The sequence below is a fragment of the Trichechus manatus genome, unplaced genomic scaffold (assembly GCF_000243295.1).
Source record: "Trichechus manatus latirostris isolate Lorelei unplaced genomic scaffold, TriManLat1.0 scaffold00022, whole genome shotgun sequence".
NCBI classification, from domain to species: domain Eukaryota; kingdom Metazoa; phylum Chordata; class Mammalia; order Sirenia; family Trichechidae; genus Trichechus; species Trichechus manatus.
The window spans coordinates 18,985,190-19,001,687 of NW_004443958.1; the positions used below are offsets into that span (position 1 = coordinate 18,985,190).

Below are 16,498 nucleotides of genomic sequence, written 5' to 3' on the forward strand. Positions count from 1 at the left end.
TAACAATTACAGTCCTCATTTCTGCAACTGGTCATGTGATTCTAACTGGTATTTAGAACTACCTTCTTCCACTACCCATTCCATATTCCTTTACCCTCAGAAAGCACCTTAGCTGCTTGTGGTTCTTTGCCTGGTGGGGTGACTTGTAATTGTGTCTTTAGAAGGCCATTCCATTGTTCTATCAAGCCAGCTGCTTCAAGATGATGGGGAACATGGTAAGACCAGTGAATTCCATGAGCGTGGACACACTGCTGCACTTCATTTGCTGCGAAGTGAGTTCCCCTTGATCTGAAGTGATGCGGTGTGGGGTACCATGATGGTGAGCATTTTGTGAGTCCATGGATGGTGGTTTTGACAGAGGCTTTGAGTGCAGGGAAGGCAAATCCATATCTAGAATAAGTGTCTATCCCAGTGAGAATGAAATGCTGCCCTTTCCATAATGGAAACTGTCCAGTATAATCAACCTGCCACCAGGTTGCTAGCTGATCACCTCAAGGAACAGTGTCATATTAGGGACTCACTGTTGGTCTCTGCTGCTGGCAGAGCAGGCATTCAGCAGTGGCTATAGCCAAGTTGGCCTTGGTGAGTGGAAGTCCGTGTTGCTGAACACATGCATAACCTCCATCCCTGCCACTATGTTCACGAGCCCATTGAGCAATGACAGAAGTGACTAGGGAAAAACGATGATTGGTTTCCACAGAACATGTCATCCTGTCCACTTGATTGTTAAAACCGTCCTCTGCCGAGGTCACCTTTCGGTAACCATTCACATGAGACACAAATACCTTCACTTCTTTGGCCCATTCAGAGGGGTCCATCCAAATACCTCTTCCCCACACCTCCTTGTAACCAATTTTCCAATCATGTTCCTTCCAAGTCCCTGACCATCCAGCCAAACCATTGGCCACAGCCCATGAATCAATATATAATCACACATCTGACCATTTCTCCTTCCAAGCAAAGTCAACAAACAGGTGCACTGCTCAAAGTGTCCATTGGGAGGGTTTTCCTTCAACACTGTCCTTCACTGAGGTCCCAGAAAGGGGCTGCAGTGCTACCACTGTGCACTTTCAAGTGGTGCCTGCATATTTTGCAGTACTATTTGTAAATCAGGCATGAGTTTTCTCTTCCTCAGTCAACTGATCATAAGGAACTCCTCATAAGGCCATAGGTGCAGACTGGGAGAGGGCAGGTAATGTGACAGGAGTGGGCATTCGGGCCACTTCCTCATGTAACTTACTTGTGCCTTCAAGTCCTGCTCTAGCCCAATCTTGTATATACCACTTCCACTTAATGATGGAGTACTGCTGTGCATGTTTGACTTTATGACTCTGTGGACTAGACAACACCCAGTTCATGATGAGCACCTCAGGCTACATTGTGACTTGGTGGCCCATGGTTAAGCATTCAGTGTCTACTAAGGCCCAGTAACAAGCCAAAGCAGTTTCTCAAAAGGACAGTAGCTATCTGCAGAGGATGGCAGGGCTTTACTCCATAATCCTAAGGGTCTATGCTGTGATTCACCAATAGGGGTCTTACAAAGACTCCAAACAGCATCTCTACCTGCAACTGACACTTCGAGCACCACTGGATCAGCTGGATCATATGGCCCAAGTGGCAGAGCAGCTTGCACAGCAGCCTGAACCTGTCGCAGAGCCTTCTCTTATTCTGGGCCCTACTCAAAACTAGCAGGTTTTCAAGTCACTCGATAAATAGACCAGACTATCACACCCAAATGAAGATGTGTTGGAGAATATGCTGCCCCCAAAATCCAAAAAGGCCTACAAGGTGCTGTGTCTTCTTTTTAGTTGAAGGAGGGGCCAGATGTAACAACTCATCCTTCATTTTAGAAGGAATATCTTGACATGCCCCACATCACTGGACTCCTAGAAATTTCACTGAGGTGGAAGGCACCTGAATTTTGTGAGATTAATTTCCCAACCTCTAGCATGCAAATGTTTTACCAATAACTCCAGAGTCATTGACACTTCTTCCTTACTAGGTCCAATCAGCAAAATGCCATCAGTGTAATGGACCAGTGTGACATCTTGTGGAAGGGAAAGGTGGTCAAGGTCCCTGCAGACTAAATTATGACATAGGCTGGAGAGTTATATACTTATGAGGTAGGACAGTGAAGGTGTATTGCTGGTCTTTCCAGTTGAAGGTAAACTGCTTCTGGTGATCCTTTGAAACTGGAATAGAGAAAAAGGCACTGGCCAGATCAAGAGCTGCATACCAGTACCAGGAAATGTATTAATTTGCTCAAGCAATGAAACCACATCTGGAACAGCAGCTGAAATTGGAGTCACCATCTGGTTAAGTTTATGATAATCCCCTGTCATTCTCCAAGATCCATCTCTTTTTGCACAGGCCAGATAGAAGAGTTGAGTGGGGATGTGTTGGGAATCAACACCTCAGCATCCTTTAAGCTCTTGATGGTGGCAGTAATCTCTGCAATTCCTCCAGGAATGCAGTACTGATTTTGGTTTACTGTTTTCATAGGTAGGGGTAGTTCTAAAGGTTTCCACTTGGCTTTTCTTACCATGTTGTTGTTGTTGGGTGCCGTCGAGTTGGTTCCAACTCATAGCGACCCTATATACAACAGAATGAAACACTACCTGGTCCTACCATAATGGCCCTTATTCTACTTGTCAGGGATCCAATGTGGGGGTTCTGCCAGTTGCTGAGTATATCTATTCCAATTATGCATTCTGGAACTGGGAAAATCACTATAGGATTGGTTCAGAGACCCACTGGACCCACTGTGAGATGAACCTGAGCTAAGACTCCATTAATAACCTGACCTCCATACGTATGCTCCCACTCTGACTACAGTGGGCTACAGTGATATTTTGGGTCTCCTGGAATTCATGTCAGTTCAGAGCCAGTATCCAGTAATCCCAAAAAAGTCTAATTATTTCCTTTTCCTCAATGAACAGCCACTTGTAAAAGGCCATAGATCCCTTTGGTGAAGGCTGGGAGAAAGATTAACAGTATAAATCTTTGGCAGTGTAGTGGGTTCCTTCCTCAAGGGGACCTGGTGAAGAATATTGAATAGACCATGGACTGCCAGAAGGACAAACAAATCTATCTTGGAATAAGTACAGCCAGAATGCTTCTTAGAAGCAAGGATGGCAAGACTTCACCTATCTTGGACATGTTATCAGGAGGGACCAGTCCCTGGAAAAGGACATCATGCTGGGTAAAATAAAGGGTCAGTGAAAAAGAGGAAGACCCTCAAGGAAATGGATTGATACAGTGGCTGCAACAATGGGCTCAAGCATAATAATGATTGTGTGGATGGTGCAGGACCGGGCAGTGTTTCATTCTGTTGCACATAGGGTTGCTCTGAGTTGGAATCGACTCAATGGTACCTAACAACAACAACAACATGTTGCACTTGAGCTGTGACTCCGAAGTCCTGAGCTCATCTCTTTCTTTCACCACTTTGGCTAGTGAAAGTAGGACCAACCAACCAGCTTCCTTATACTTCTCATACTGACAAAACTGTAGAAAAGTACCAAACGTGATCAACCAGAGCCTCAGTTCTCACCAATACTTGATCTATTGATGGTGATATTTTGTGTATTAATATTGCCACCTCATGCATGGATTACTAGGGTTCTCTTTACTATTGGAAGCAGAGTCATCAGTACCTTTAAGACTAGTCAGACTTGAGAACCAATTTAGAAAATTCATCCTTAAGATTTTGTTTCTCTAGAACAATTCTTGGTACCAAATGTCTTAGTCTGGGTTCTCTAGAGAAGCAAAACCAGTGAAACATACATATATACACATATACATATATATACAGAGAGAGAGACAGATTGAGATTTATTTCAAGGAAATGGATCACATGGTTGTAAAAGTTGGCAAGTCCATGGATCAGGCATCAGCCTGGAGACTTCTGACTTACGTAGCTATAGGGGTTGACTAACCCAAGACCAGCAGGTCAAATGGTAGGCTGCTGGATCACAGGCTGCAGAGGCTGAAGAATCCCAAGATCAGCAGACAATACAGCAGGCAACTGGCTCATGTCCCAAGAACTGAATGTCAGATGATGACAAGCCAGATGCAGGATCCAGAGCAAGCAAGAAAGCTTTGCCAGAACATCCATATATATATTGGATGGAGGCCACACCATCAAGGAAACTCCCCTTACAACTGATTGGCTGATCACATCAGACCACATTATGGAGGATGACTACATCCTTACATAACTATTAAACTACATCATTACATAACTGCAAAACCACGGAGAATCATGGCCCAGCCAAGCTGACATACAACCTTAACAATCATGCTGCCAAGAGGGTTCTTGGCACAAAAAAAATGTTAATAACTCCCCAAACAAAGTTGCCCTAGTGCAACATGCCAGCTGCACCTCGACTTGAAGCCCAGTTCCACCCCTTATAATCTGTGTGACCTTGGGAAAATCTGTGAGCTTTCTGAGTCTCATCTATACAGTTACCTCATCTGTGCAATGGGAATAAGCATTCCCTGCCTCACACGGTTGCTATGATACAATGGTTGTGAAAGATTTGGCACAGAGACTGGCACATAGTAGTTGTTCTATAAATATTAATCTCTTTTTTATTGTTGTTGAAAATATATACACCAAAATATACACCAATTTGACAATTTCTACATGTACAATTCAGTGACATTGATTACATTCTTCAAGTTATGTTCTTCAACCCTTCTCACCCTCTTTTACTGAATTGTTCCTTCCCCATTGCATAAACTCACTGCCCTCTAAGTTTCCTATCTAACATTAGGAGTTGCTGTTGTCTGTGTAAGTATTAATTTCTTTTCTCTATTTCAAATACTAGCAGGGTCACTTCTGATGGACAGGTTTCAGCAGAGCTTCCAGACTAAGACAGACTAGGAAGAAGACTTGTTGGTTACTTCTGAAAAAACAGGACACTGAAAACCTTATGAACATTGCCTGATATAGTTCCAAAAGATGAGCCCCTAAGGTTGGAAGGCACTCAAAGTACTACTGGGGAAGAGCTGCCTCCTCAAAGTAGAGTCAACCTTAATGACTTAGACGGAGTCAAGCTTTCGGGATCTTCATTTGCTGATGTGGCATGACTCAAAATGAGAAGAAACAGCTGCAAACATCTATAATAATCGGAATGTGGAATGTATGAAGTATGAACCTAGGAAAATTGGAAGTCATCAAAAATGAAATGGAACTTGTAACGATCAAAATCCTAGGCATTACTGAGTTGAAATGGACTGGTATCGGCCATTCTGAATCAATCATATGGTCTACTATGCCGGGAGTTAAAATTAAAGAGGAATGGTGTTTCATTCATAGTCAAAAATAACATTTCAAGATCTATCCCAAAGTACAATGCTGTCAGTGATAGGAAAATATCCACATACCTACAAGGAAGACCAGTAAATATGACTATTATTCAAATATATGCACCAACCACTAATGCCAAAGATGAGGAAACTGAAGATTTTTACCAACTTCTGCAGTCTGAAATTGATCAAACATGCAAAGAAGATGCATTGACAATTACTGGCAATTGGAATGTGAAAGTTGGAAACAAAGAAGAAGGATCGGTAGTTGGAAAATATGGCCTTGGTGACAGAAATGACACTGGAGATCACATGAAAGAATTTTGCAAGACCAATGATTTCTTCATTGCAAATACCTTTTTTAAGAACGTAAATGGTGGCTATACATGTGGACCTCACTGGATAGAAAACACAGGAATCAAATTGACTACATCTGTGGAAAGAGACAATGGAAAATCTCAATTATCATCTGTGATGGTTAAGATGGAGTGTCAACTTGACTGGGCCATGATTCTCAGTGTTTTAATGTGATCACTCCCATGACTGAATATATTGTGAGTAGCCAATCAGATGAAAGGGAGTCTCTTTGGGAGTGTGGCCCGCATCTGAATATAAGCAAACGGTCTGGCTTTTTGCTCACTCTGGATCCTGCAGCTGTCTTCTGTCATCTCCTCTCTGGTTCTTGGGACTTGAGCTGCCAGCTTATCTGCCAAACTTGGGATTCATTGATCTTCACAGCCTGTGAGGAGAGCCCTGCTCTCTGACCTGCCGATCTTGGGTTCACCAGCCCCTGCAGCTACGTGAATCAGGAGAAACCTTGTGGTCTTGCCTGCTGATCTCGGAATTCATCAACCTTCACAGCCTCTGAGCAGGAGCCATGCTCTCTGACCTGCCGATCTTGGGCTCACCAGCTTCTGCGGCTGCGTGACTTGGGAGAGGCCTCTACCCTGATCCACGGACTTGGGATGTTCTAGCCTCTACAATCACGTGAGCTGTTTCTTTGATATAAATCTCTCTCTATATATATATATATTTATATGCTTTACTGGTTTTGCTTCTCTAGAGAACCCAGCCTGAGACATCATCAGTCAGAACAAGGCCAGGGGCTGACTGCGGAACAGACCATCAATTGCTCATATGCAAGTTCAAGTTGAAGCTGAAGAAAATGAAAACAAGTCTGCGAGAGCCAAAATACGATCTTGAGTATATCCCACCCGAATTTAGAGACAATCTCAAGAATAGATTTGATGCATTGAACACTAATGACTGAACACAAGATGAGTTGTGGGAGGACATCAAAGTCATCATACATGAAGAAAGCAAAAGATCATTAAAAAGACAGGAAAGAAAAGACCAAAATGGATGTCAGAAGAGATTCTAAAACTTCCTCTTGAATGTAGAGTAGCTAAAGCAAATGGAAAAAATGATGAAGTAAAAGAGCTGAACAGATTTCAAAGGGCAGCTTGAGAAGAAAAAGTATTATAATGAAATGTGCAAAGACTTGGAGTTAGAAAACCAAAAGAGAAGAACATGCTTGACATTTCTTAAGCTAAAGAACAGAAGAAAGAAGTCAAGTTTTGAGTTACAATTTTGAAGGATCCTATGGGCATAAGTGAAGACTCATTAACAACTTGTGATACGCAGATGACACAACTTTGCTTGCTGAAATTGAAGCATTTACTGATGAAGATCAAAGACTACTGCCTTTAGTATGGATTACATCTCAACATAAAGAAAACAAAAATCCCCACAACTGTACCAATAAGCAACAGCATGATAAACAGAGAAAAAATTGAAGTTGTCAAGGATTTTGTTTTACTTGGATTCCCAATCAACGCTCATGGAAGCAGTAGACAAGAAATCAAAAGACGTATTGCATTGGGCAAATCTGCTGGAAAAGACCTCTTTAAAGTGTTCAAAAGCAAAGATGTCACTTTAAGGACGAAGGTGTGCCTGACCCAAGCCGTGACATCTTCAATCACCTCATATGCATGTGAAAACTGGACTATGAATGAGGAAGCCCAAAGAAGAATTCATACCATTGAATTATAGTGTTGGGGAAGAATATTGAATATGCCAGGGACTGCCAGAGAATGAACAAATCTGTCTTGGAAGAAGTACAGCCACAGTGCTCCTTGGAAGTGAGGATGGTGAGACTTCATCTAATATACTTTGAACACGTTATCAGGAGAAGGAATCATGCTTGGTAAGGTAGAGGGTCAGCAAAAAAGAGGAAGACCGTCTAGATGGACTGACACAGTGGCTGCAACAATGGGCTCAAACATAACAAGGATTGTGAGGATGGTGCAAGATCAGGCAGTGTTTTGTTCTGTTGTACATAGGGTTGCTATGAGTCAGAACTGACTCAATGGCACCTAACAACAACATTTCTTAATCTCTGCCCTCTTATCCTATGGCATAGTGGTTAAGAGCTATGGCTGCTAAGCAAAAGATTAGTGGTTCAAATCCGCCAGCCGTTCCTTGGAAACCTTATGGGGCAGTTCTACACTGTCCTATAGGGTTGCTATGAGTCGGAATTGACTCGATGGCAACCGGTTTGGGTTTGGGTTTTTGGAAGCTCTTATCCTAGTGAGCACAAGAACTGGCATCCTTTCTGGGTGGCAAATTCCAGACAGAGCCACATGGCATGTTCTCCTACATCAATATACTCCACTCAGCAGCTTCCTCTCTATCACCCAATGCAGAGCGTGGCATACGGTAGGCCCTCATGTACTTGTGGAATGAATGACTGAGTGAGTGAATAGGGGTTGTTGAATGCCAGGGACTACACCTTCTGGCTCTGCATCGGCCTGAGATAATTTTCTATGTTCTGAAGAGCATGCCCGATCACGAAAGCCCTGTGCTCCCTACCAGAAGCTACTGAAGCCTCTGCAACTTGGTGCAGTGGGGAGACCATGAGTGCTGGGGCTGCAGAGACAAGGACTGAAGACTTCTCCTGCGTACCCCGAGCACTGGGTCCTCACGTATTAAATGGGCCCAACAACACCTGCTTTGTAGAGGTTTGGGGAGAATTGCTTGTGATCATATCTGTGAATTTTCTTGCCTTCGGCCTGGCATATTGAAGGCACTAAAAAATATCTGATAAATGAATGAATGAAAGTGAAGTTATCATTCCTGTCCATCTTTGGGTTTGTCTTGCTCCCCAAGCACTTACACAGCAGTTTGAGTGAGAACCCCATTAATAACCTGCCAAGGGAACTCCAGGGAAACTCCAATATTCAGCCAGCTCCACCTTCCTGGAGCCCTAAGTGTGAATTTTCAGAGCTGCTTTCCAGGCTGGTACTAGGTGAATGACTAATAGGACAAAGTATTGCAGGGCCCAGGGGCTAAAGACAGTGAACAAGGCAGGAAGTCGACCGCATATTCCTAGAAGGCATTCCTATCCATGAGCTAAGCAAGGGGACTTTATGACAGTCACTTCTTAGGCCCTATTCCTTCTTGGCCCCTGCCCACCTGCCTTGCTACATCACAAGTGAACTGTCATTTCATCCGCACCAAACCCTTTGCCCTCCCCAAGGACCCTCCTGAGTGCCTTTGCACACACAGATCCCTCCACTGGCGATGCCGTTTGTTGCCTGCTCAGCCCACCGAATTCCTATTCGTCCCTTTAAAGCATGCTCCAGTGTCTTGGAGATGACATCACCTCTTGTGTTCTGTGTCTGTCTCCGTCACATGGTTTACCACACTGTGTAGACACTGTAGTTTTCACATCTGCCTGCCCTACTGGATAATGCAATCCTGGAAAGGTGAACTCTGCCTGCTCATCTCTGATCCCAGCCTACGCCTCTACTCAGCACATTGGGGGCTCAGGGTAGTGACCACGATTATGGGCTTTGGGGCAAAACCAGCCTGGGTCGAAATGTCCTGATCAACCACGTGACCTCGGACGTATCTCATCCTCCCCAACTCCCGGTTTCTTCACGTGCAAAATGGCGACAGTAAGCCCACATCACCAGGGTTGTCTGAGGATTAAATGAGGTAATGCATTCGAAGTGCATAGCAGACTGTCCGGATTGCGGGAAGCATTCAATACATGCTGTCACCATTATCTCGGCAAATAATCCTCCTCCCTCAGAGGCAGAAGGTTGGCGGCACGTGTGAAAAGGAGGGATAAGATTTCCTGGCCCGCTAAGAAGCTGGTTATTTTATTATTATTATTATTATTAATGAACCTAGATGAGTTCCTGGGATTTACATATTATTTCAGGGTCCTTCCTAATGCTCATCCCAAAACACTGAAGGTTGTCATTGCGCTCAGCCTTGGTAGGGGATAAAGTCATGAGAAGCTTATTTCCAGACAAACTAAGCAAGACCAAATTAATGGCAGCCACTGTGTCCTGACTTCAAATCTCCACATAACTGCTGAATATTAGAAAGATAATGAGAGAATCCTCTTGGTGCTATCTGTGCTGGGATTTAGGATTTGCTTGCTTGGCACTTATGCACTTCACTGCAACCTTGAACGGTCTGAGCTGCTTTGCCCACGTTCACTTAATACCCCATTGGTCACAGATGACGGTTTATAGGACACGGATACAGACGGTGCTAGAATCCAGACGTGTGAAGCTCATATCAGAACCCTCTGCTCTGAACCACTCACAGCATGGTACCTAAGAGGCTTAAGGAATTCTTCCTCCAGCCTAGGGGTGATCAGCTTACTTCCTAACTGTGCTGCCTGAAATCCAAGACTTCAAAGGATAATCAAATGCAAGGCAAAGTTTACCCCTAAAACTCAAAACCCATCTCTCCCCTTCTCTGCATAGATTTCTGGAACCTGAATCATTCAGGTCTTATTCTTGCAGGATACTGCAAATCTTGCAAGAAAAGCCTCCCCTCAGAGTCAACATCATCGTTCCATGCAAAGCCAGAGCCCCCGATTTGGTAAGTGCAAAGAAACCATTTTCAAACTTAAATTGGAAAAACGGGAAATAAATGAACTAGGGTGGAAAACTCAAATCCAGGCTGTTCTGTTCAGGCATGCCTTACAGTGAGGCTGTGTGGATGAAATGAGATACCCTATTGCAGAACTCCAGGCACAGAGCCCAGCCCAGAGGAGACACCTAATAAGTGGCTGCTGCTATGATTACTATTAAGTCGTCCTTGAGTAAACCACCATGGAAATGGCAGAGGAATATGATGGTCAGCAACAACAGTGAGCCCCAAAGACCCTATCCTGTGACCAGCATGGCCGCCCAGGGGTGCTACACGACACAGAACTGGATCCCGTGTCTCAACACAGTGGAGGGAGAAGGGATTCATAATCAGAGACACTTACCTGGCCACTGCCTCCAGCTGTTCTTTCCTACAAGGGCGAGAAGGGGAAGAAAATAGACAAAGCATAAATTACATGGAATAGTTGTTTCCCCTTCCCAAAGGTGGGCCCAAAGCTTCCCTTGGAAGATGGGCAGAGTAGAGCTCTGGGACAAGGGGGCGCATGTAGGGAACCAATGAATGAAGTGGGTTTCCCCAGCCTGACCCAGGCCCCTGCTGCTACAGTTTGGATCTTACCTCTCAGGCTCTTCTCAGCCATTCATTCATTTATTCATTCAAAACATGTGTGCTGAGCCTCATGCTGGGCTGGGGGGCAGTGTTTCTTTAGTGGTGGGGACAGACCAGAAACAAACTGTCATAATGTGATAGTCACACACCCCGTAACTCTGTCACCACCAGCATCAGCGTCATTGATATCCTCATCATCATCACTAACAGTTACTGAGCAATAATTAATTGGTCATATGTTCTTTGAAGTGCTTTATATGGATCAACTAATTTAATCCTCATAACAGCCCTATGAGATAAGTATTATTATCATCCCCTTTTTCCTGATGAGAAAACTGAGGTGCAGAGAGGTTAAGTAAATTGCTCATTGTCTCACAGTTAGGAAGCAACAGGGTCAGGATTCAAACCCAGGCCATCTGCTATGTGCTATGCATATATTCATGACTCTGAGCATTTGTTAGGCTGTTCCCTCTGCGAGGAATTCCCTTCCTCATTTCTCTGCCTGAAGTAGTCTTACTCAGTCTCTATGTTTCAGCTGGAGGGCTCCCTGTTCGGGGTTCCAATCCAACTTTCCAGGTTCTAGACTAAGTTCATCTCTTCACCTGTGGGATCCAAGGGCGGATGACCCAATAAGCAAGGTAAGCATGAGCTTACTTGTGCTTACTTACTAATCTGTAGTGAACAATTTCACACGGGTTTTACCACATTGCAGGTTTTCGTAAGAGAGTTGAAACCCTACTTTCTCACAACAATGCATACCAGTGCTCACCAACACACTATTCATAATAGTCCAACCGTGGAAACAACTCAAACGTCCATCAACTGACAAATGGATAAATAAAATGTGGTATATCCATACAATGGAATATTATGTGGCCATAAAAAAGAGTGAAGCAATGTTAGATGCTATGACGTGGATGAACTTTGAAAACACTATGCTGACTGAAAGAAGTCATACACAAAAGACCACATATTGTATGATTCCCATTTACATGAAATGTGCAGAATAGGCAGAAAAGAAACAGAAAAGAGATTGCTGTATTTTCTCACAATGATGTGCCCACACATATGACACTTACGAAAGTAACGTGTGGAGGGAGGTTGCATGGCAAAAAATCTATAACGTGTACGTTATTTGCATAAAAATACCTTAGTGTTTGGTAGGGGCTGGGGAGAGGGGTGGTTGGGAGTGACTGTGCTAATGGGTAAGTGTTTCTTTTTCGGGTGATGAAAACATTCTGGAATTGGATAGTGGTGGTTGATATACAACTTTGTGAATATACTAAAAACTACTGAATTATCCACTTTTAAATCGGCAAACTTTATCGTCTATGAGTTAATCTCAATAATGTTATTTTTTAAAATAAAAAAAAAAGCATTAGAGAATCAGGTGAAGACACATCAGTGTATTTTCAGCTACTTCTCTGCCATGAGAATATGGAGTGGGTTGGAATTTAGGGACATTCTTTTCCCAAGGGACTGCCTTGCTTCAGAATGGTTGCTAAGAGAATTTCTCTAAGGACTTTATACTTTTGTCCTTGAAAAACAAAAAAAAAGAAAGAAATGTTCCCTCTTAGTTTAAAAGCCATTCCCATATCACAGCAGCTGTCTGCAGCACAATGTACAACTTCAAGTCCCTGACAGCCAGGACAATGCCTTATTTATAATAAATCAACCCGAAAGAATGGGCCCATTGCCAAGACCTTTGGATGCATGGCAGATGAAAACCAGCTTGGTTCTGCGTTCAACACGGTTGTACATGTTCTTGGTTTTGAGTTCAAGGTCACTCTGTTCTCTTAAGGGGAAGCCACGTGCTCATTCTAAGAAGATTCTGCTTTATGCTATCCCAAAATCTGAACAATTATAGAAATAACAGACTTTCAGAATCCAAAGGAACCATATAAGGCATCTTCTGAGCAAGTAAATCTAATTACAAATGAGAAAACAATTGTCAGGAAATCTAAACGTTATCACTCAGTTATTGAAGCTTGATTCTTCTCAGCTCCCTAACCCTTCCATAACTCATCAGTTCCCAGAGTTTTGTTCCCTTCACTTACTATTTTTCAGCTCCTCTCCCTACTTCCTTTCCTTATTGCTATTGCCTTGGTCCAGGCTATCATTTCCTCTTACCCAGAATCCTGCAATAATTTCCTAGATGATCTCCTTGCCTTGAATCTTGAGCCTGTCCAATCCATCCTCCACCTTTCTTCCAGCCATCTTCCAGAAACACAGATCTGATCATGTCATTCTCTGGTTCAACTGGCTTCTTGTTGCCTTAAAGATCAACGTCAGATTCCTTGGCAAGTCACCCATGGCCCTCCATGGTCTGGGCCAGTGCTTAGCACATGCAAAAGGGGCTGAATGACCTGAATAGAAAGTGGCACGAGTGGCTGGAATATCTCGAGGAGTGAAAGCATCATAGGAGATGAGGTGGGAGACTCTGAATTTTATTCCCATTGCCATAGTCATCCAATGGAAGGTTTTATGTAGAGAAGTGAGTCAGTCGAACCCAGTTCTCTAGAATTTCCTTAAAATGTTAACCACTATCTGGTGATGGGGGTGGAGGTATAACTGAGGCAGAGTCCAGAGACTGGTTGCAGATTCTATACTGAGTAGGTAGAAGGTGGGATGGGGTAGGAGGAGCCACCCATTTACTGCTGGGCCATGCTGTAGTCCATGGAAGCCACAGACGCGTGGCAGACGCACGGTCCAGAGCAGGAACCAGCCCCAGGTACAAGACTGATAGGTCCTGTACTTTTCCTTCCAACTCAAGTGCTCTGAGTCTAGCATTCCACCTACAAACTTAAAAATATGATTTCAGGACCACAGTATTTAAAATCCAGAGGAATAGGTTGTTTTAGAAGCCCAAACAGTGAAAGGACCATGGTCTTTGGCAGCATCTGGATGTGGCTGACACTGGCTAAAATGTCTAAAGTTTCTGAGCCTCAGTCCCATTATCTGTGAGAGGAGGATGGTAATACTGACCACTCGGCCTGTCTCCAAGCGTGGTCCACCTGTGTCAGATTCACTTGGCGCTCTTGTTTAAGATGCTTTTACCAGCCCCACCTCCACTGGGATTGCTGAGGGTGGGGGCAGGACCTGCATTTTCATAATGCCTCCATTGATTCTAATGTACCTACACATGTGAGAACTTTCGATTTATTTCATAGGGTGCTGGTGAGGATTACATGAAATATGAACTTGTGTACCTGGGATGTAATGGACAGGTAATTCCCTCACTCTTTTCATATGTGCTGAGAGCTGGACCAAGGGAAGACATGCTTATTTTTTTCTGATGCTTTAATTCCATGTCTTGCCTCTGAGAACACAAAACAACACTATCGGGGTCACTGGAGGACTCCTACTGTCTCCTTCTCCTTCCTTTTTCCATAGTCCATCATGATCTGTGGGTGGAGGCCATGGCCAGAAGGTGGGACATCCTGGCTTGTGGAGTGGCCCATTACAACACTGGCTCCTCCCGATCCTGCTCAGACTCCAGCCCACTGATCATGCTCAGACCTTGATCAGATCTTCCCCTTATCAGCCACTCCACACTGTCTAGCTGGTAACCCTTGCTGAACACTGGAATCATCTGGTGAGCTTTAAAAAATACTGATTCTTGGGTCCCATCCCTGGAGGCTCTGATTTAATTAGCTTCGGGTGTGGCCTGGGCACCGGAATTTTTTAAGCCCCCCAGGAGACTCTAATGTGCAGCCCAGGTTGGGAACCACTGCCCTGAAGGAAGTCCTCCATGAAACAGACAAAGCCACAGACACAAACACAGACCCACAGGAGGAAGGGCCAGCCACGCCCGAGCCTTCAGATGAGACGCCACTTGCCTGAAGAATGGAAAAGAGACGATCGATTCATAAAACCTCCAGGTCGCCACAAGATCGATCCTGTTGGGGTTGGTAGCATAATATCTCCAGGCAGCCTGGGAGAGGAAAGAGGGGCAAGAAGACCTGGTATCACCTCAAACTTTCACACAGAATTCCCTGACATGAAAACATTTTTAGACCCTTGACTCCTGTGAGTTTGAATATGCAGTGAGCCAAACTCCAGAAAGGCAGAGGGTGTTGGCTTTGTGTAGCTCCTTTGGGAAGAAAAGCTTCCTTGACTCCATCATCTGCGATCCCTGTTCCTGAGCAGTAATTAGTGGTGAGGGACAAAGGTGTGGGAGTGTGAACTGGGAATGGAGGCAGAGAGGAGGGTGCTGGGTGTAAAGTCCCTGAAAGGAGGAGGGACTACCCTTGCTGGAAGGTTCCCTGAGACTTCTCAGCCAAAGAGGCAGGAAGACAAACACAGTCTTTTTTGCCACTTCTGGGTGCAAGAGAGAGCCCAGGAGGTGAGGTTTTGATAATAATGTACTGGAAGCTTGGAGATACTGTGATGGTTTGGGGGAATATGGGGCAGGCTCTCAGAGGTTGGTACTGGCCTAGAAACTCAATATACAGGATCACATCATGTACCACCCTGTGCCAGACATACAGACCCACAGAGACACTCACACCACTCCACACATGTTCAAGAGTAGGTGGTCATGCACACTCAGCTCCGTGTCGCTATAGCTACAAGGGAACTCTACTTTCCTATTCTCTGCGTTCCCAACAGCCCACAAATCCAGGAAACAGGAACCCCTCTGAAGTACAGGAGTGAAAACTTCTGCCTTTCTTCCAACCCCCAGCCCAAGGGAGAGGGAGTGATTTAAGACAAGGAGGGATGGTGGGCATCTGACATCCACTGATCCAGGCTTCTGTTGGTCAGGACAAATGGGCAGAATGGTTCAATATTCTGTGCACAAAGGCATTTTGTTTCCTGTCTCTTCTTCTGGGCTTGCTATCCCTGGCGGATGTGAGGTGGCCATGATTCTCTTGGAGCTGAGTGGCCAAGCACATGCACAATAGGTGGCCTCTTCTCTGCAAGCCCCAAGGTCAAGAGTGGGGTAGAAAGTAGTAGGAGAAGGAAGTCTATGATGGCCCCAAGTCCAAGCTAAATTCTCTAATCCAACGTCATTAGCAAAAAAGCTGATGTGCTGACCCCTATCTGGGCCATGTGTCTATTTTTTGGTTGGTTTAGAACTTCATTGCGAGAGTGATGGGATTGTCACTTTTGGTACACACATAGACAGGTCATACAGATAACTAAGGAAAACCCATACAGACACACTTGGGGATCTTGCATGAGCATGCCCGCCTATGCCAGGGGACACACGGACACACTTGGGGAACTTTGGTCCCATCACAATTCACGAGCAAGTCCACTCCTGCCCTGGCACAAACAGACCACTTGGGGGTCTTGAACAAGCATGTCTGCCTATGCCAAGGGACACACAGACACACTTGGGGATCTTGAATGAGCACGCCTGCTCCTGCCTGGGCACACAGATACACTGAGGATCTTGAATAGGCATGCCCACTTCTGCCCGGGCATATACAGACACACCTGGGATCTTGAGCAGGCATACCCACTCCTGCCCGGGCACATATAGACACACCTGGGATCTTGAACAGGCATGCCCACTCCTGCCCAGGCACGCTCAGACACACTAAGAATCTTGAACGGGCACGCCGGCTCCTGCCCAGGCACACGGAGACACACCTGGGATCTTGAACAGGCACGCCTGCTCCTGTCCAGGCACACTCAGACACACTAAGAATCTTGAACG

General features: G+C 44.8%; 1 protein-coding gene across 1 annotated transcript in view; it reads right to left on the reverse strand.

The window, feature by feature from the left end:
* The window catches only part of KCNQ3 (potassium voltage-gated channel subfamily Q member 3), a gene marked incomplete at its 5' end in the record, with an annotated part of 323,938 nt that overhangs the window by 15,541 nt on the left and 291,899 nt on the right, over positions 1-16,498 (reverse strand). Inside the window, 2 exons of the mRNA XM_004373038.2 lie at positions 10,610-10,636; positions 14,673-14,767. Of these exons, the coding sequence (XP_004373095.1) occupies positions 10,610-10,636; positions 14,673-14,767 (122 nt within the window). The remainder of the gene's footprint in view (positions 1-10,609; positions 10,637-14,672; positions 14,768-16,498) is intronic.